Raw genomic sequence first — 21,161 nt, forward strand, 5'->3', positions numbered from 1 at the left:
TGGGGACTTGAGCCTCCCTGACATATGCTGCAAGGGCAAGATGTTGGGATGCAAGAAACTGGGATTTCTGGATGGAGGCGGGGATAACTTCTTGGTCCAGGTCCTGGATGGTCAAATCTGTGCAGTGCAGAGCTCCATCTGCTGTTCATTCACAAGGAAGAACTTCCTGGGGTTGTGGAAGTCAATGGCAACCCTGCGTGTGTTGACCATTTACCAATGGAGTTCATGATTCAGAGGGGAGAGAGAAAAGCAAGTAGCAGAGGACAAATCATGCACCTTAGGAAAGCAGATTTTGGCTTATTTAGGAAACTAGTAGGTGGGATTGCTTGGGTGTTGTAGAGGAGTCCAGAATAACTTATAGGCCTTGAAGGAAAGAATCTTCCAAGCACAAGAATATTCGATTCTGGTGCTCAGGAGGAAAAACACATTTATCAGGACTCTGGCTTGACTAATCAGGGGCCTCACGTAGATGTCTGAAGCAGAAAAGAAATCAATGTACAGGAGATTGAGGCAAATACAGGTGAACTGTCCATGGCATTGCCTTGGCATGTATGGATAGTGCTAGGAAAGCTGAAGCTCATCTAGAGTGACACTTGCAAGGGACATCAAGGATCACAAGAACATATTCTATGACTACACTAACACTACAACAATAAAAAAGAAAAATGTGGCCTGTCACTGAATGGGGTAGGTGATTTAGTGACAGCAGCCCCACGTGAAGTTGAAGAGCATTGAGGCAAAGAATGCATCGAGTACAACAACAAGATGCTGTCTTCATTTCTGTAATCCACCCCATCCTGTCTGCTCACAGATGAATGTCCAGCATTATGCATACATCCAGAGGAAGTGAGGGCGGGGCTAAAGGATCTCAGAGACTTGGCCAAGCTCGTTGGCAGCTACTGCAGCCGTTTTGCTGTGGTACTGCCCTTGGCGATGCAGTGCTGGGGATGTAATGATCATAGGGAAAGCACCCTTGGGCCCCACAGTAAGCAAAAACATTTGCATTCTTTGAAATTTGTTCTACTTTAGTGTTGTTTCTCTCTGTATCTAGTGAGGATGCATGTCAAATCAGCAGAGGTAAAAAAAATGAAGGCTATTTATCTCTTCTTCTGTGATAATAGAATTAAGAATTAAATTACCAAATCATAATCCAAGAATTCCTTCCTCCTTAGGAAAACAGTCAAAATATACTCACTTTTGATTATATCTTTTAATAAATGAAGGTAGCATGAGTTTCGATGATGGAATGAAATATTAATGGCTTGATTAAAAAAGACAGTATGGATTTAATAACATTTATTCATGTCCAGTAATGATTTTTTAAAAAAATCTTTATTATTGGTCTTGTGAAGCAACAAACGGATTGTGAAGCTCTTTCTCTCTTGGCATACTTGCTCAGTAAAAATAGCGATCAGGTACAGAGCTGCTCTTCATAGAAAACTATATACCTTTTCCCTTGGCGGCTTGTTGAAGCTTGGGGGCTGCAACAGAAAGGCACTTTTTGTTAAAAATGTAAGTATCTAGTTCTATTATATTTGTATTTCTGTTTGCATCTTATTTTATAGAATACACACCCTCAACAACCTAGCTAGTAGGTCTCTCCATTGGCCAGCATTTTATCTGACAATATTATTTTCCTTAATTTCACAGAAATATAGATAGCCATATTCCACTGTTGAAGCTGGTGTATATTCTTTGACATTTATTTCCATTATCAAAAGGAGGTGGCAGTCCCCATTTCCCAGATAGTGGTAGCACAGCTATATTCAAGAAAATCAGCATCACTCAAATAATCTCAAATTTATACCCAAATAGTGGCTGTAATTTTTTTATGATCAGGATAAATGAGGAAAGACTTTTGCATTTTAGAGGTAATATTTCCATCTAATAATTTGATGGAGGATTTGGTCTTTTCTTAATTGTTATTTTTGTGGCTGTCTGACAGCCTCACTGATGCCAGCAAGGAGCTCTTTGCTTTGCAATCACCGTGACTTGGTTATTTTATCCAGGACCAGAGCAGGTAAATTACATGTTCATCAGCGTGTTTTAAGTATGTTTGAAATACACATTTCCAGTATCACTGGAATAATTTTGTTGACATGTACAGATAGATGCCATATAGCACTGCAGATGCTATTGTTCACGCTTGGTTGCAGACATGGTACATTTAGATTGATTTAGTTGCATTTCATTCACATTGAAAAAAGGAGTGTTTCTTTAGTTCTTTTCTGATCAGAACTGGAATCCCAAATATTTCTTTACTTTTTCGCCTTTGGTTTTGAGGTAGAAACACTTTCATACACATCTAAGAGCAGAAAAGAGAAGACTGCAGTTCTTACTTTAAGATTCAGGAGGAAGCAAGTGATATTTCTGAGCATGATGATGGGACAAACACCTCAAGGCTGTGAACCACTGTCTATCCAGAACTCTCTTTAAAAGCAGTGGGACTGTTTGCTATACTCACGTGCCATATCCACATTTAACATCATTTAGCTTTGACATATCATTGTGAGTGTAGGAAGAACAGAGAGGTGGGAGTCTATTTCCAGGATGTTTCCATTCAAGGTGTGCTGATAGCTCCAAATCACAAAGCGAGAGCTATATTTTCAGATGTATTTACAAGAAAAGCTGAAAAGGCACAATGTGTTTTAGTGCACTAAATGGTATTAGCTGCATTAATGTTTACATAAAACAAAGTTTATTGTTTTCAGTAAATAAAACTGGATTCTTCATAGGCTGTTTATAAAACTGGAAGGTAAATTACATTTGCATTCTGGTGGCTGTGACCAGTTTCAATGCCTACAAATTATTCTCTGTGACCTAGTAAGGCTCAGATCTTGCTGGAATTGATAACACCTTATTTATGCAGAAAAAAGGTACCTTTGCTTTCTAGATCTTGTAATGATGCCCTGGATCTGTACTACACATTATAATGGAAAGGATACAGGCAGATATTTTCACCTATGGCTGAAAAAAGAAAATCTTCCTTGAACTTCATTGAACTATCAATTATTAATTCCAGTTATCAATTCCAATAATGTGCCCTTGCGGCAAAGAAGGCAAATAGTGTTCTGGGCTGCAGCAGGAGGAGTGTTGCCAACAGGTCAAGGAAGGTGATCCTTCCCCTCTACTCAACACTAGTGGGACCACACCTGGAGTACTGTGTCCAGTTCTAGGCTCCCCAGTATAAGAGAGATATGGAGCTACAGGAGGGAGTTCAACAAAGCACCATTAAGATGATTAAGAGACTGGAGCACAAAGAAAAGGAGCTGCAATAAGGCAGCAGTGGGGCAGTGCTCTGCTCTCCCAACAAGACTCACTTTAAAAGTGTGAGGATTCCCAGTAAGGTCCCTTCAGTGCAGCTGTACAGGAGATGCCAAAAGGAATCTTTGCATTTGTGCAACTGGGATTTTTTTTTTTTTTACTTGGAGTTTGCAGTACAGATGATTTAGTTGATCACTGTATTTAGTTTATCACTGTATTATCACTAGCACTGTATTTGTAACATTGGTTAATATTGTTCATGTCATATATTGTTAAGATTTCTTCTCATTCTGTTACTGATGTTGTATAGTTTTCTGCGCGTGTATTTCCATCAGACCTCCAGCTCAGGTCTCTGGCTATAGCCAGGGGAAGATGTCTCCGCTGGCAATGGTAGATGGCTGCTAAAAAGAATGCGAAAAATAAATGTACTACAGTAGCCTATTGCTTCACGTCAAAAGTGCTGGCAGTATTTTTCCTATCATATGAATGAGGTTTAGCCACAAGAGGTTTCACCAAAGTTTGAAAAAAAAACCACACACTACAACATGAAGCAGACCTTAAGCATTGATTTATCTGGTCTTGAGCTGAAGAGCTCCCTCTTCTCCAGATCTCTGCAACAAAAGACCTGTCTGTGCTCAGGAAGTCAGATTGCCTTTGCTCTTTTCACATCTTATTCTAAGAAAATATGTCCAGTTATTTGGTTATGGGGTTTCCAAAGCAAAGAATTAGCTGTTCTGAAATCTCCCTTATCATCCAGCAAAAGGAACAACAGAAGTATTTCTTGATTCATTTCCTTAGAGAGAAAAGAGAAATCAACTCATATTAATACCCCATGTGAATATTGAGATAGGCTCCTTTAATTATATACAAATAGAGCATGCTGGTTTAGTTGATTTTCATGACCTTAGGGGAATTAGTTGAGGTTAAAGAAAAAAAAAACACCTGAGATGAAGGCTCCAAAGGCCAATGCAAAAACATCCCTTGCTGCACAGTGCCAGCTGGGCTTCCCACACTGGATTTCAAAAAAATCTTAGAAAAGTGAACTGCAAGAAAAGAAACTGCATATCATCTACAAAGCCCAATAGGTAAGAGGCAGTAAAAACACTCCGTCAACCTTCCCCTGCCCAGCAAGACATCAATGATACACAAATGTGTTAGCTGTTCCCATACATCAGCTGCAATATGTTATCATAGGATCAGCTACCAAAAAACCAAGATCCTGGCCCCATCAAACTCTCCTAGAAAATATAAGGATGGCAGATCCCATTCCAAGACTTGGACCAAGAAGTTATCCCCGCCTCCATCCAGAAATCCCAGTTTCTTGCATCCCAACATCTTGCCCTTGCAGCATATGTCAGGGAGGCTCAAGTCCCCAATAAGAACTGGGTCTGTGATCTAGAGCCTTCCTGGAGTCGTTTAAAGGAGACGCCACTCACTTGCTCATCCTGATCAGGCGGTCAGGACACTCATCTCTGCCATGACCCCAGGGCAGCTTCCAGGCAAGCGCACAGAGAAGAAGCTAGGAGCAGACAAAGCCAAACACTACTTGTTGATAATCAAGTTACCTGCGGCTTTAATTCTTGCCTCAGTATGCCACCAAAGCCAGCCTATTTCAGGACACAATTGTTAACAAAAATAACAGTGAGATCATCATAGAACGGGTAAAATGCAAGCACAACCATTCGGATGGGTAAAATGTAAACACATTTACAAAATGTAAATACATTTACGAAAGTGGATAAAATGTGGATAAACACAATCATCCAATAATAAAAAGAAAAAAATAACAAATTCCAAGACAGAACATTGGCTAGGCTGCAAACAAAGCATGGCGAAACAGGAAACGCCAGGAAAAATTCAGCTCAAATCAATGGGTCGGTTGAGGGATCTTTCATTTCCACAGCTGGGTTCCTTCATGCCATTTCCATTTATCCAAACACCCCTGCAGCATAAAGAGAAAAAAGGGGAAAAGGCGTGAAGACCAAGCCTGACACACCGCAGTGGTTCCTCAGAGCGGTGGACAGGCAATTTCAGCAAAGCTGCCTCTTACAACCCCGCCGCGTCCTCGGCACCGAGGACTTACATTCACATGTAGGATACTTAATCACTCCATCCAGGCACTCTGCTCTAAATTTCTCAGGGCGTGAAACTTGTCGGTACCGGCGCTTGCATTCAAATAAAATATAATCCCCAGAGTGATAGGTGGAAGTGCTCAACCAGCTGGATGACTGTAGTTGAATATTGTTCCTTTCCATAGTCCTCTCACGCACTGTACAGTTCTCTGCAAAAAGTACTTCCATTATTTGCCTGTAGACCTCACACTGGACAACGGGTGCTCTGAAACTGCTGGCACCAGGTGAGAGCCCCCGAGAGCCCTTTCCCCAGCAATCTTCCCAGCTCAGGTTCGCCGGTCAATGGCTTCTTGGGAGCACTGCCCCTCACCGCCTGCAGCTTACAGGACGCTCCCACACCCTGGCACCCTGCTACTGCCTCCCCAGGCGCTTCCCCAGGAAAGCTAAAGGCTTTCCCCTTGGCTTCAGCCTAAAAACGCAACAGCACAGCGGCTAAGCTGTGGCTGGAGTGGACGCGACTTACTTCCTGGCTTGCACCGTGGATATTCTAACGTCCCCGCCATACACTGTGCTCTGAAGGGGGGAGATGCTGGGTCCTCCAAATAGCCTCTTTCACACCGAAATTCAATAAAGTCACCCGATCTGGAATACAGCTTTCTTCCCGAGATCCATTTCAGCTCAATATTGTTTCTGCTCATGTCTTCTTCAGATGCTGTACAGGCCACTTGAAAAAGGCAAGAAAAGAGTGTCATCACGTCATGCAGATGCACCACAGGTCACTTTTTTCCCCCCCTAGAGCCTACAGAAGTTCTTTGCATCACAAAACGCTTCCAGCTATTTCCTCTGACCCCCTGTTACTTGCAAGAACAGCAAAAAGACATTCACATCCAAGCTAAAGGGAAAAAAGACATGGCTGCGACCCCACGCAGAGCTGCGGAGAAGCCTTTTCGCTCTGACAGTCACAGGAGGCAAGATCGAAGTCCGGGTGGGGGAAGTCCCCAGGCACCAATGAGCTTCCCCCTGTCTTTTTTGAGATCCCTCCTTCCCTTCTGCCCAGCACTTCTCTAAATTTGTTTCCTCACGGCCATGTCGTGGACGCACCCCCGGATTTCCGCAGCGCTGTCGCGCCCTCAGACCCCTCCTCCTCACTCACAGCCTGCTGACCGTAGCAGCGTCCCCAGCTCGAGAGCCCTGCCCAGTGATGGCGATCCCCTCACACAGGGGGGGTTCAGCCAAACTCCACTCCTCCCAGACCCGTTGTGGTGGCGAGAGACAGCAGGCAGCAGAGGGGACTACACAAGCCAACTTCAAGACGAAACTCCTTCTGGACAAAAGAAGGACTCGTTGTTCTGCCCTGCCGGCCTTGCAGCCCCGCACAAGTGCTGATGCACAAGCGATGCCCTCAGGATCTGAGAAAAAGACAACAGGAGCAAGCACACTGCCTTTGGCCACACAGCACGTGCTTCAACCTACCTAGGCAAACTGGGGGGCTCGACCACTGCCCGTCAGTACAGGTGATATACTGAGATCCTTCCAGGACGTAGAGACTTGGGCATTTGTATTCCAGAGTTGTACCTTGAGGGTATTCTTGCATGGGGAAGGAAAGGAGGTCTCCATTTTCAATAACTGGGGGCGAGCCACATTTCCCACCTTTCCCTGGAAGAAAATTCTCAATCAGAGGGAAAGCCATGAGAGTTTAATTGCAACGCAGGCCTGGCCACAAATACTACCGGACAGTACGTTGGCACTGCTCTGAGAGACCTGGAGGAAAGCAGAGAGCAAACCAGGTGAAGAAGGGCAAGAGTTTCTCATTTCTCCAGTGCTGGGACTCACAACTACCGGTTCACCCCATTTGTCCACGGCTGAAGTGCCTGCAGCTGTCTGCAGGACTTCCTCTCATCCTGCACAACCGTGTAGCGTTTGGCACAGCTCTTCCTGCCCAAGAGCCTGACACCACCTCCTCCCTGTACTGCCTGAGCAGTGAGAAAAGTGGACCTGATTGCAAACAATAATGACTGTCACTGAACTGCCCCTTTGCAACCTCTAATGGGATAGCCCTTGGGCTCTGCGGGCCACGTATGGCCACTGGGGAGTTCACACATGCCAGTCCTGAAGCACTGCTGCCTCATGGATTTTTATACCTCTTCAAGCACCATACTGCTGCCAGTCTGGCCTTCCAACGGACTTTGCATTGGGAAATCTTCAGAGAAGACCCAGGTCCCTCGGTACCAGCAGCGACACTCTTTGCACTCGGCATTGTGTTCTGGAGCCACAATATGGAGCCTGGTCTGCATTAACCTGCTGTTTCTGCACCCCTTTCAGGTGCCAGATGGGTGGTGTTTGAGTCAAACGCTGCTGTATTGGTTCATGGGCTGAGACTTTCTGTACGTCTAATGAAAACAAATGAGAGTACTCAGTGCGCTCATGAAGTCCGAGGAGGCACCAACACAGCACCTAGGTATTGGCTCACACGTCAAATCCGACCCTCAGTTGATTTAACAGTTGATTTGACGCCATGGCATTCAACATAGCAACGCATCATCTGCATTTTCTGGGTGTCAACTAGCAGGGAAGCTGTGGGCTCTGTTCTGCAACACAGATGGCAAAATTTCTCAATCTCTTCTCATCAGGCAGGCACAGAAAGTAGATTCTAAGAAGTCCAAGGGTTGCGTCTCAAAATTAGACCTGGCCAGCAACTGCTCTCAGCCCCAGGGTGGTTTTCCAGATGGGGCCCTCTCGAGTGAGGCCAGCTGGGTCACTCAGCTGGTAAGCTCATCTGAAAAGATAGCTGGGAAAATGGCTTTTTCCTGAGTATGCCAGATACGTTGCATTTGTGCACAGTAATGAGACTGAAATTTGGAGAGTAAATGCCACTGAGTCAGCTTCATGGCAGTCTCACTGGCAGGCAACTGTATGAAGACAGAGAGAAATTACCTTTGCACTTTGGCAGCACTGTCCAGGTTCCATTCCGACACACTACGGTGGAAGCCCCAGTCATCTGAAAACCTTGCCAGCACTGATAGCGAGCACTCTCCCCAGGCAAATATCTTGACTTTTTAACACCTTGAACTTTACCACCAGCAATTTCTGGAGGAGGTTCACACGTCACATCTGAAAAGAGGCACTGCTGCGGTCATGTTTGCAGTTGTCAAGGTGTTCCCCTATACAACCGACAGTTAAAGGAATCAATCTTGTTACAATTTCTGTCCAGATTTTCTGCCTCAGGTGGGTCACAGCTCCAAGAGCTCACCATGGAGAAAGCAATGAGGTGTGACAGTATTTCTAGAAGCATCAAGCTAAATCAACGTGCTGTGCGAGGAAGCAACAGCAAGTACAAAGTTGGGGTACACAAAGAAAAGAGAAGTAAAAAAGGTAAAGTCTTTAGAGCATTTAGGTAAACAAACAGTCCCCCCGATGCTAACAGGCAAGATGAAAGCACAGATTCCTACCTCTGCAGGTTGGTGCTTGTGACCATTCTCCATTTGTACAAGTGACGTAATTTCCACCCATCATTTGAAAATTGCTTTCACATTCATACCGCACTCTGGCACCGGGCAGATACCTCTCCTGTTGAGTGCTTGTAATATGAGCATTGGGGATTTCAGGTGCGGCTCCACAGCTAACATCTGAAAAGAGAGGGGCATTTAAGAACAGGAGTGCAGCAATATGACAATCACAGAATATTGCATTCCGGAGCACCATTGTTCCTGATGAGCAGAAATGGTTTGTGTAACGCAGATCATTTTCACAGGTAGAGAAGGAAGATATTGTGGTCTTTATTGTGCAACGCTTCGCCAGACACTATTATTTTTGCCTAGAGCAACTAAAAAGAGAAAAGGGGTTGCGGAGATCAGCCAAAGGTGCAGATTGGTGCTGTACGGCATTGTGTGCCAAAGGGCTGGAGAGTGAAGCGATTTCTTTACTATTTGAAGGCAACTTTCAGAAACCGACATTCTTAGTGATGTGAAAATAAGATACACCACCCTACCAGTTATCTCCATCTTTGCAGCCAGCATCCATTCCCCCCTAACCCTCTGTCTGCTTGATTTCAGCAGTGAGCTAGCAGGAGTTTCAGCTGCTAGCTTCAGTCCACCGGGGAAACGATTTCTTCGCTCATCTACCCTGCTTGCTGTTTCTCAGGAGCCAGAAAAATAGGTGCTGCAGCAGCCCGTTCAAAGCAAGACACCACCTCTATTGGCCTGACCCACCTGCATGCCTGAGTTGACATTATTTTAATTCACGACATGAAAGACTGAGAAGGATCATAGACTACTTCGAAGTAGAACCTATACCTTCACAGAAGGGCGGTGCCGTCCAATTTCCTTCTCTGCAAATAATTTCGGGGGGACCAACAATCAGGAACCCTGCATCACACTGGTAGCGAATTGTTTCACCAGGCTCATAAATTTCCTTGTTTCTGCCTTCAGTTCGAGCATTGGCAACTTCTGGAATACTTCCACATGGCATTTCTGAAAAGATACAGAAAGCTGATGCTTGTGCTAATGTGATACACATATGAATGAGTGTACTGTTTCCACTGTTTCCAGATGCTTTAGAGAGCTTTTTCTAACATCAGCATAGTCATCCGCTGACAGTGGATTTGATATAAAAGGTAGCATACGGAAGGTCAAATAAGTCATTCCCTAAATAAACATGGACTTCAGTCACTGAGATATTTAGATCCTGTTTCTAACCATGCCAGAAAATTCAAAAAGTCAGACTTGCATCCAGTCGGGATTGCTCTGAAGACATCCACGAGGGATGATAAGATTCCACGTCAAAATACGGCGTTACTGGCTCTTACTAGTCCACCTCCAGTTTAAAATTCTTTCCATTTCATTGCTAAATGCACTTCAAAAAAAGTATTTTTTCATATTACCCAGGCATGTAGGAGCTGAAGTCCAGTTTCCCATAGAACAAGTTATCTCCGATGGCCCATCCAACGTGTATCCAGAACGAGAAGCGTACTTAAATCTAGCACCGGCCAGATAAATTGTTTTCCCTTCTTTTTTAATTTTTAAGTTTTGATTTTCCAGCCTGGGAACATCAGCACATTCTACGGGTTGCGGTGGCAAACATGGTCTTTCTATAAAATGCAGAAAACACAGATAAACAATAATGCAAGACAATTAATGTTCCAATGACATACGCCATCTGAAATGGAAAAGAAAAAAAAAAACAAACAGCCAGACATAAATCAAATGGCTTGAAAGGAAGATGAAAAAATATCTAAGATGCACAAACCCAAACTTCCCTCTCCTTTCCCTCCTACATGGGGCTTCTCTCTTTTCCTTTGAACCAAATGAAAACCATTGTCCAGTTCATACCAAGGAGATACAGTTACAGCTTAGCATCAAGAACAGGGAAAATTTCACAGGCAGAGAAGTAGAAGAGACATTATCTTGTTTTGGGATACTGAAAGTGAGTTTCTAGAATGTTAGCTATTAAATTTTTCCACCGTTAATAAAGCCGTACAGTGTCCTGAGGGGTTGTGTGATGACACGACGAAAAAGAGAACAGAACTTACAAAGTATTATAATGTACTTCCTGGCACATACAATGGATTAAATCTCTGTGAAGCCCTCCTGAGTCAGGGCTGTCCCAATGCTTTCTTCTCCTATACTACTGTAGAGTGGGTGGACTTCAATTATATTTTATATGCATTTTTAGTTAATTAGTAGATTAGGTTTTATTAGTTGACGCATCAACTTGAAAGCGTATGTTTGCACTAAATTCCACAACACAAAAGATCTAATTACAGTCAAAGTTCCTGTTCAGTGACTGGGACGGGGAATTGTATTTCAGTAAAAGCTGTTTTATTAACAGCTCAAGCATTTTTTTTGGTTATTCTTCTCTATGTCTGCCGCTTATCAGCAAAAATGGAGACTGACAGGCAATGCAAAGGAAGAGAAACCACGTGGTATCAGAATTTTGCAGCTTAAAAATACAGACATGGTTGGCATGTTGTGCACGTCAGTCACCAGCTGGCACCTCATTTGTCCTGTGCTCATCTACCTCCTCTTCATTTCTGAAAACACTTTATTCTACCTCTTAGTGAACTTCTGCTTACAAGATATCACCTGCATCAGTAATATTTTAACAATTGGATTACAGTTTCCTCAGCGTTTCTTAGAATAAATGGTCTGAATTATGCCATATCATTTATGCTCCTATTACCGGAAGACGCTACAAAAAGAAAAGGAGAAAAATCAAGAAAGAATAAAAATGAAGATTGCTACTACTACAACTAAATAATACTGATTTTTTTCACTAGGATACTATTCAAGGCCCCCAGTCAAAATTGAGACTCCATTCTGTGATATACTAAACAAACAAATAAAAACACAGGTCTTGAGGGACTACCTGAATGTTTTATTTGCAACCTTAGATAAGTCTGTGTAAATAAAAAGGCTTACTGTCCAGCAGTTGATTAACTGCACTTTCTTTAACAACTTACGTTCTATTGCTTTTCTGAAGTTACCTGTTCATGATAATCTTAATATAAATAATATCACCCTCCTGCTAATGATGATTGCAAATGCATAACACAGAAATTCATAATAAAATAAATAGAAAAAAATAATCCACTACTGACCCACACAGTGAGGTGGTGATTGCCATTTCCCTTCTATACATGTTATTTCATTCACACCGATGAGCTGGAAACTCTTCTGACATGAAAAAGCTATTTTACTCCCATGCTTGTAATTTCTTCCAACTGTTATCTGCTGAGCACCAGGCACCTGAGGTGGAGGTGGGCATGTACTCTCCTCAGCTAAGGACACATACTCATGTTAGAACATAAGATAAAATGTAACAGTTCATCACAGATTACAACACTAACAACCAAGAAAAGATTGGTGATAATTCTTCAGTAGCTATCTCAAGCTTTAATACCATGATCATTGTGTTCTGCTTCAGAAACACCGGAGCTGCCTTCAGATGCTCATATGCTTCCAACCTCATAGAAAAGACAGCCACAGCTGCCTACGCTAATATAACCTGGGGCTTCTTGTAGTCCCTCCTTTCCCTTACACACAGATGCACACTCCTGTGTGCTCTCCCCGTTCCTCTCTCTATGGTGAACTACTTTAGGAAAACTGGACCAACTTCTGGCGTTGTTGTTTTGTTTTGTTTTATTGTTGCTTTTTTCTTCAGACTTAGCTGTTAACAGAGCTAAATGAGAATTGCAAAAGGAAACAAAGAAATAAAGTTCAGTTTTGCCACTCAAGGAACAAAGGGCTGCTCCTGCCAAAGGAAAGAAAAAGTGAGGGAAGGAAGTGAGATTTAGGAAGGAGGAGACCTCAAGAGCTTGGTTTGTTGCTTCTAGCGGTTCCAGAAAACTAGGAAGGTAGGGACACTTGGTTTTGAAAGGGAATGCCACTCTGTGTACTTCTCCCGCTTCCACGCATCATTTCCCATGAATCTGGCATAATCAAAGCAAGCAAGGAGGCGATGATTCTTTTACAATCATGCCTTCCACAGGCAATATCCTGCTCTGCTACACATAAAGGTGGTCCTGCAGGCGTCTGACCTTCAGTGTGTTTTAGATAAGGGCAGTCTCCTCTAGGTCAGTGCTTTTGAGCTAGCCAACTCAGTTTTTTTCTTGTTGTTTCACTAGGAAGCAATTGGAAAAAAACAGAAGGGGAAAAAAAAAGAAAAATCAGGAATGGAAAACCTTTGAATGTTTACAGGAAATAAAGGAACTTTGGCTGGAGCTTGAGCAGTGTGCTACTCTCATTTGCACCAGGGTAAAGCCCTTTTGAAGAACTGAGCTTAAATTTATCATTGCATCTTTTCTCACATCAGAAGTGACAGTGACAACTGTTCTAATTGTCAGAGTAGAGATTATTAAGTCTGCCTCACTAAAATAGCGCATCCCTAAACCTAGTTAAATGTTCAAATGATTCCCATAATTATTCATGACTATCCTTTAACATATAATCGAGTAAGCATATATATATATATATAAGTATGTCAGCATTTCTATTTCAGGCTAGTGACACAGCAATTAAAGCTCAGAAGCTTTAATAATGAACATTTGTCATTTCTAAAAAGAAGAAATTGTATGCAAATCTAAAAACATACCTGTACATTCAATCTCTGGTGACCATTTTCCAGACACACAAGTTGCCTGTTTAATACTTTTGTCAGCTGATGTACATACATAATGTATAACTCCATGGAACCCAGTCTCCTTGTTTGCCTTGAGAAGACGACCATGGTGCATAAGCTGAACATCCGTTGGAAGTATGCACTGAGGAAATGGATCTGAAAAAAATCAACAAAAAGAGCTAAAAAATAGATTTAGTTCAGATAATATGTACATATGCATTCACCAATGAAGAGGTCATCAGTTTCCTAATGCATGTCCATGTGAAAGTGTTTTTTTATTTACGGTAATTTGAAGTAACACCTAAGATTCCTAGATTACAGAAACAGAATGATTTTTTGTTCCTGCTATCTAAAGCAGAGACTGTTCCCACTCACAAAGCAATTACGTTTATGCTGACAGGATCTCTTTTGCTGAGTGCAGTAAATAATATAAAAACTAAGTGTTTTTTTCTTCCCTAAAACTATAAAAAGGTAGTAAGATGAGCAAGAAGATAAACCTTCTTTTGCTTATAGAAACAGGAGCATAAAGGAAATACTACTCCACACTGAATACATACCAGGTACCAATCTCCTGTGGAAGTATATCTAAGTCATAACCAGGTCTTGTGTCCTTCACTGGTGATTCTGAGACTCAGAACACAAGCTACTTGTGAAAGCTAAGCAAACAGTGTTTTGTTCAACATAATTGTAAATAAAGGTACAGTGTACTCAAATCACTCATAAATATAAAATGGCTTCTGAAGAAAGGGGGAACCAAGAATTGCATATATCATAAACCCTATTCTGTTAAAGATAAGTGAAGTGCTGGAGTAACTTATCCCAGACAAGATTCCTTTTTGACCAGTATCCCTTTTTTCTTAAATTACTGACTTCAATGTAATTTCTTTTTTTTTCCCCCACAGGAAAAGGCTTTGTTTTCCATCTTTTTAAAAGACATTACTTTCATTCAATTTATGCACTGCAAAACTAAATGGGAAGATGAGAAAAAAGAGAAAACTACTGATCAGAAATGAAAAGGACTAATCCACATAAAATTGGTGAGGATGGGATAAGCCTAGCACATTGTGGCTACTAATATTATTATTATATTTTTTTTAATTCCCAGTAGGATTTTTAAAAAAGCAAAGTAGTGTATAAGGACATAAAACTACAAGTAATTAATGCAACAGGTACGCTACTTTATTGCAGGTATGTCCCAAGGCTTCTAAAGGGTTGTTACCAGGGAGGAACACTGGAAAATGGGTAAAAGCCACTGTACACCGAAGATGTACCCCCATACTTGATTTTACCCACTGTGCAAGTGTCCGTTTCCTGCCCCAAACCTATTCAGAGCGCTTACAAAGCTGTAGGTGCAGAGTCTTTCCAGGATGAAGGACATGTTCACATTTAAAAGAGGAGTAAATAAAAAAAATTTAGTTGACTTGCATTAAACTATAGTATCTCTGGCTACATAGTGATTGCTGAAGTCCTTGAAATATTATGGAAATATCATGGAAATAGATTACCGGCACAAAGGGGTAAAGTCTTCCATTCTCCATTAAGACATTTTGTTTTCATTTCCTTAGAATTGCCAGAGCCTTGTTTACATCTATAAATTACTTCATCACCATGTGAAAAATGGGTCTGGTCTTCCTGATGAAGAACAACATTCGGAATAGAGGAAGGTGATCCACATGGCATTTTGTCTTCTGTTGAAAAGAGCAGAAGTACTCCACAATAACATTGGAGTCATATATGAATAGCTGAAAGAACTTAAATAAAAATAACTGTATTTGCATTTGGTGAGTCAAACCTACTCCCATTAATTGTAACAACTAAAATTCAACACAGCTGGAGTATGTATAAGTTTTAGTCAGTTTACTAAATCCCTCTCCTGTCTTTTCCCTTCCTTTTCCACCACTGTGATAACTCCACAGCATGCTCCAGAAGTAGTTTCAACTAACATTAATTTCCCAAACTGTTTTTCATTGGTACATAAACCCTAAAGTGTAAGAAAACCTTCAATTAATCCAACTCACCTGGATCCCTGATTCTGATCAGTCAAAATTATATTTGATTATACACCTACACATTTGTAATGTGTACTTTCAATCAGTATTATTACAAGAACTGAAAACCACTGTAACATCACTTAGAGGGCTGCAGTGCTGTCACCTCTGTGTGACACTCTTGGGCTGTCACTCTTGCAGTGGTAGTGACAGCAAAGGGTAATGGCTTGCACAGATGCGTGCAGTGTGTGAGTAGTTTTTTTTGAAGGAGGAAAAAGGCAGGTAAGGGGAATAAGGGCATAGAGCCTGCTCTTAAAGTAGGAGGGGGAAGACCCATGATAAACTCAAAAATTGAATTTGAGCAACCCTGCACTCAAGTTTGGACCACTCCTCTTTCAAGCCTGTGCACTGAAACTATTCTCACTGGATCAAGGACTGAAAAGATGCAAGCTCCATGCTGTACTGGTTTTTAAATCATCAGTGTTGCCCATGGAAGACATGTCAGAATGTATATGTATAGGAACAGAGTAAACCAGTCCATAAAAAACCATCATTTATTGGTTCTGCTGTTAGATCATCTTGCCCCATAAGAACGCCCTGAATTATTTTCTGTATTTTCAGCTTGAATATTCCATTCTACTTCAATTCTGAGACACTGTCTTAAGAAACAAATAGTGGTTTTGCACAAGTACTTTTTAACTCCTGTCATTGACATTCATACTGTGATGTTTGAGGTACACTACCTAATGATGTGTACAGAAAGTGGATGCTTTTGCTTAGGCAGGAGAATTGACTGTAGAACTATTCACCATTTCAATATCAGAACTATAAAAAACTGTACAAAAATTCTTTGATTGGACTCTTAAGATTTCAATTATACCACTAATAAAGTTTTGGCTTTAAATATAGTGTATGTTTACTTTTCATCCATAACATAATTTTGAACGTAACATGTTATACCCGCAAATATGTAATTTTAATTGTGAAAATATCTGTGAAGTATTAGCCTACAGTGAATTATATACTTCTCACAAGTAAGGTTATACAGATTACCAATGCAAGAGGGAGGAGATGACCATTGTCCATCCACACATTCTACTTCCTTTGATCCAACCAATTTAAATTCGATGTTGCATTCATATTGCTTTCTGTCCCCATGCCGATACCGTTCCATAGAGCCACCAGCAATACTTCCATTGGTAATCTCAGGTGGAGGTCCACAGCCTCTGGCATTCACTGAAATCAAGAGACCAAATTTATGCTCTGAACTTAGTACTTTTAGCACAGTTATATGTTAAGTGCAACACAAAATAAATAGAATTTGTTGTTTAAAGCTAAGAAAAATCAGTAGAATAGGTTAAACAGGTCATTGATTTATGACTTTGAATATCTGGATTTGTGTTGGGCTGGAGATCAGAGATATGCGTGACCCTGGCTCACTCTACTCTATTCCATGCACTATCAATTTCCTGCTATGATAAATGAAGTGGTTGATAAAACCAACCCAGTTTTAAGAGAAAAAAAGTGTTACATGGATGACAACTTCAGTATTCTTTAAAAAAAAAAAAAGTGAAAATTCTGCAAGTAATAATAACCTATGTTATAAAAATCACCCAGCAAGTGATATGTACTGCATATTAAAGGAACTCACTTCTGATGGAGTGAATGGAACTCCTGTTAAGGGAGCTTAAAATGTTCCTGAGCTAAAGAGCCAACTATATGAAATATACTTGTTTTTAAATGCAAAAGAGAGTCAGGAAAAAGAAGGATGAGAGCATGGAAGACAACAAGGAAATTGATTGAGTGGGAAGGAAGGCAGATGGGAAATATGCGATACCTTCATCCTCTCAAGCTGCCTCATGAAAGGGCATAGCACCAGCAAAATAAACTCTTTTCAGATGCCACTAAGTTGTGCTCTGTCTTAAAGAGGATGAGAAGAATAGGGGCATATATCTTCCCTTCTGCATGAGTTTGATCATCCTACCGGATGAAGCCGAGCAATTTCACAGGGAAAACCCTTCACTGAGTTTCTTTGGCTTGGGTCCAGCTCTGTGTCACCTCCAAAACAGTTTTTTTTCTTCAATATCATGTGATCAGAAAAAGGAACATAGGATACAATATCTGATGGGTATCAACATTAGGCAGTGACAAAACTTAGGACATTTAGGATACAGTAAGAGAGGACATTACTCAAATTAATCACTCCTGGCTGCCATATTGCACAATATTTATGCCTTTTTGAATTGTAAATAATTTTTCATACATTACAGTCAATAACCTGAGTGAAATTTTGCACAAGCCACTTTCCACCTCACTTTCAGTTATTGCAGAACTCCAATTGGCATAACTAAAGCTAACAGAAAGTTCAATACTGAAAGTTCAGCTGTTCAGAATCTTTCACATAAAATAGCAAAACACTATGAAATGAATTGAAGAGGACCAGTTCCTGCCCTTTTAGAGACGAAGATGGGATAATTGTTCTTGGGAGCAAGACTGGCTTATAGAAGGTGTCCGCGGAAATCCTCAGGGCCCAGTCATTTTCATATTTCCTACTACAGTAAAGTTAAGAGAAGAATTACCTTTACACACTGGTGGTGATGGAAACCATCCAAAGTAATAGCATTGAGTAGAGGCAGGTCCCACTCTCACGTAGTTGTTTGCACAGGTAAATTTCACAACATCTCCATTGCGGTATTTACCCTCTTTAGGAGAAAAATCTCCATTGGGCAATGTCAGCATTTCACATTCTATGGCTACAAAGACAAAATATATTAACATGCAGTGTACACCCTACATAAAGTACATAAAATACTAATGATTAGAACAAAACCAAAGAAAGTCTTAAAGAAAAAAGCTTCACAAGGTATATACATAACAATATTCACCAAGGCACTCGGGCGTTGGACTCCATTCACCATTTATGCCACACCTTGCGGTACCAGTTGGCATATTATCTGCAGTTTGATATCCCTCCAAACATGCATACTCAATTGTGTCTTCAGGCATGAACATAGTTTTATTTGCGTGGTAATTCAAAATGTCCAAATGAGGTGTTTTACATGATTCTGTAGAATAAAACAAAGTTAGTGCACTTTGTGATCCAGAAACACTGTCCTTTGGAACCATCATTTCTGTAGGTGCTTCAGTGTGTGCTAGTCTACTGAACTACTCAGTATATTTGAAACACTAAAAATTCTGCATTGCCAGTATATATATGTAGAATTTCATATGTAGCATATTTACATAATATCTATTGCATTAATCTTCAGAAATACGTGTATAAAAGTAATATCTAGCATAAATATTTCTTCCTTAGATTCAATTCCTTTCCTTGTACTACATATTATTATTGGTGTCACAGCAAACAGTTTGTACTCCAGTTCCCCATTGTCATTTGTGAGGGGGTCAGAAAAAAAGCCGCAAAATCCTAGGTAAAGGCAGTCTGAAATAAAAGGACAAGATAAAATACCAGCTAAAGCTGGTCAATATTACGAGCCTTGGTGTCATAATACTGGAAGATTAAGTCTCTTCTTTTACTGTCCTACACCCCTGATCAGGAGAGGAAGGAACTTCTAAAAGGAAAAAGGCAACAACAGTATGGAGGTATTTTCAGGAAAAAGCACTCTGGTACTTGTCACAAATGTACTTTTTAACACCAGAGCAGACATATGCATAGTGCTTTTTGTGCATAGTGATAACATCCTTCCAAACAATGAATCCCATTTTTCTCTAGTTGGGTCACATTTAAAGAAAGTTCTTGCCAGAATCTCTTGGTTCACAGGCATTTCTTCATAAATCGTCCCTCACAAGTGTGAAAGGCAGGAGAATTGGGAGTAAATTTAGGCATATGTACCTTGTATCAGGTAAGAATCACTGGAGAGGTCAGTGATTACCATCTATTTCGTGCTAGGGGTCCAAAAAGATAGCTCACCTAGAAGACAATAGATATTTTCACACCTTACTCACTTCCTTTACGTTTTCTTTCTCTATTTTTTGGAGCCCCAGAAAGGTTAATCTCTGGACGATCAGTCCTCTATTTGAGTCTCCCTCTGCCCAGTAAGAAAACTCTACTAATCTAGATGTCAAAAATCTGAGTACATAGGACATCATGTCTGCGCCAGTGACAACGACAGGGAGTTCTGAAGCCTTTATGCTACTCACTGATGCACTTTGGAGCTGGAGTCCAGCCATCCTCTTGACACTGTATCACTCCTGTTTCTTGTCCTTCTGGAGTTACAAAGCCAGTACGACAACTATAGATGACCTTCTCCTGTAAATGAAATGTTTTCTTTCCCAAGGTGAAATAACCATTGTCAAAATTGATATTCTGGCATTTTTCTGAAAGAGATAGACAGAATTTCTTCCAAGTAAAACACTGTTAAACTACATGCTTATAATACACAGAAGAAGGAGGACAAATGAAACACAGTAGTAGGATTTAGAATATTTTTAAAAGCACATGAATTTTTGCTTTTGCATTGAGCTCTCTTCCTGGGGGACAACTGGAAAGTGAAAAGTCAAAGTTCACAGTTACAAACTCATGCAGCACAAACAGGGATGGAGAGGGGTTTGATTTGCAGCAATCCTGTAAGCTTCCAAAATTGTCTGTCCACATCTGGTCTTCACTAGAAATGAAATTCATGTTGGGCATGCACTGCATAAAGAGGACCTTCTGTCCATATTGCAAGGGGGGCATGCCAGAGATCACCATGGTATGCAGGTACCACCTCAGTTCTACCAAATAGAAATCATTCAGAGTGCACATACTGCAGGACTAAAGCAAATTTGTACCAAAGGACCCCTTCTTGCACACTAAAACACTAGTGCAGACAGACCCAATGTTGTAACTGATTTCACATCACTTGGAATACATTGTTTAAGCCAGTCTAAATGGATGGAAACCAGTTGTCTTGGTTGGATGTTATGGTCTTGTATTCTGAAAGAAAACTTCTAAAGTATGCTAAATTCTTTACTAATAAATTATTCTGTGAAGGATTTTCTTCATTTTAAGAAATTAACACTACAACAAATAGCAATATTTGTGCATTAGAGAGTCAAGTAAATAAAGATACCAAAAAAAAAAAAGACTTTGAGGAACACTAGAGGATGTATTTGAATGTTGGGAGCAGAGTTAATGATACTTTTGTGCAATAGCTTCAAAAGTTTAAATTTCACATCAAATTTTTTGGTGTATCTACCAGTAACGCCCATGATTGCCTAACACTAGGAATCATAAAATTTTATTTTGTTTGCTCATGGCTATGTCAAAATCTCAGTGGTGGCGGTCCAAAACATTCTATGGTCAGTGTCTCTGTCAGGGTGGAATTGTTTCCTCAAAAAAATATTTTTACAATCTAAGAAAAGTTAAGTTTAATTCTTTCTTTTGTCCACATGAAATCGTTATCTAAAGTATTTAAAGTTCCTCTGAGACATTCTAGTAATTTCAGGCTTGGTGCAAGTCAGGAACAAAAGCTGGAAACGGAGTTAGGAGAGGTAACTTTCTATTCCTCCCTGCTTCCAGTATGATGCCAACTGGAGAGGAAGCAAGAGAAACAGGGATCAGGTGGCATAGTGAGAGTCTGAAAGGAGACAAGAAATCACAGATAGGCTGCACAAGGGGAATGATTATTATTTATTATATTACTGCACAGCTATGTTATAACAAGATTTCACTACTGAAGACAAAGGGATTATGACTCCCATCCCAGAGCTTACATTCTAG

At 40.8% G+C, this 21,161-nt stretch overlaps 1 protein-coding gene and 1 long non-coding RNA gene across 4 annotated transcripts in view; both read right to left on the minus strand.

Moving 5' to 3' along the window:
• Nucleotides 1-1,281: 1,281 nt before the first annotated feature.
• Nucleotides 1,282-4,161, minus strand: LOC142085052 (uncharacterized). The gene is made up of 2 exons (XR_012674540.1): nt 1,575-4,161; nt 1,282-1,497 (listed from the first exon to the last, which is right to left on the minus strand). It is a non-coding gene; the product is annotated as an uncharacterized LOC142085052 (long non-coding RNA).
• Nucleotides 4,162-4,810: 649 nt separating this feature from the next.
• CFH (complement factor H) overlaps nt 4,811-21,161 on the minus strand; it is a 34,399-nt gene continuing 18,048 nt past the window's right edge. Inside the window, exons 10-24 of one of the 3 annotated variants that reach the window (XM_075156558.1) lie at nt 19,601-19,777; nt 18,325-18,504; nt 18,019-18,192; nt 16,493-16,675; nt 14,957-15,139; nt 13,425-13,607; nt 11,932-12,111; nt 10,216-10,422; nt 9,629-9,805; nt 8,786-8,962; nt 8,271-8,447; nt 6,810-6,992; nt 5,860-6,060; nt 5,348-5,545; nt 4,811-5,206 (exon numbers count right to left, since the gene is read on the minus strand). In XM_075156558.1, coding sequence (XP_075012659.1) covers nt 5,193-5,206; nt 5,348-5,545; nt 5,860-6,060; nt 6,810-6,992; nt 8,271-8,447; nt 8,786-8,962; nt 9,629-9,805; nt 10,216-10,422; nt 11,932-12,111; nt 13,425-13,607; nt 14,957-15,139; nt 16,493-16,675; nt 18,019-18,192; nt 18,325-18,504; nt 19,601-19,777 — 2,594 coding nt within the window. In that variant the 3' untranslated portion in view covers nt 4,811-5,192. The remainder of the gene's footprint in view (nt 5,207-5,347; nt 5,546-5,859; nt 6,061-6,809; nt 6,993-8,270; nt 8,448-8,785; nt 8,963-9,628; nt 9,806-10,215; nt 10,423-11,931; nt 12,112-13,424; nt 13,608-14,956; nt 15,140-16,492; nt 16,676-18,018; nt 18,193-18,324; nt 18,505-19,600; nt 19,778-21,161) is intronic. The other 2 variants (XM_075156559.1, XM_075156560.1) reach the window with 2 other exon arrangements.

Source organism: Calonectris borealis, chromosome 8 (genome assembly GCF_964195595.1).
Source record: "Calonectris borealis chromosome 8, bCalBor7.hap1.2, whole genome shotgun sequence".
Lineage (NCBI taxonomy): Eukaryota > Metazoa > Chordata > Aves > Procellariiformes > Procellariidae > Calonectris > Calonectris borealis.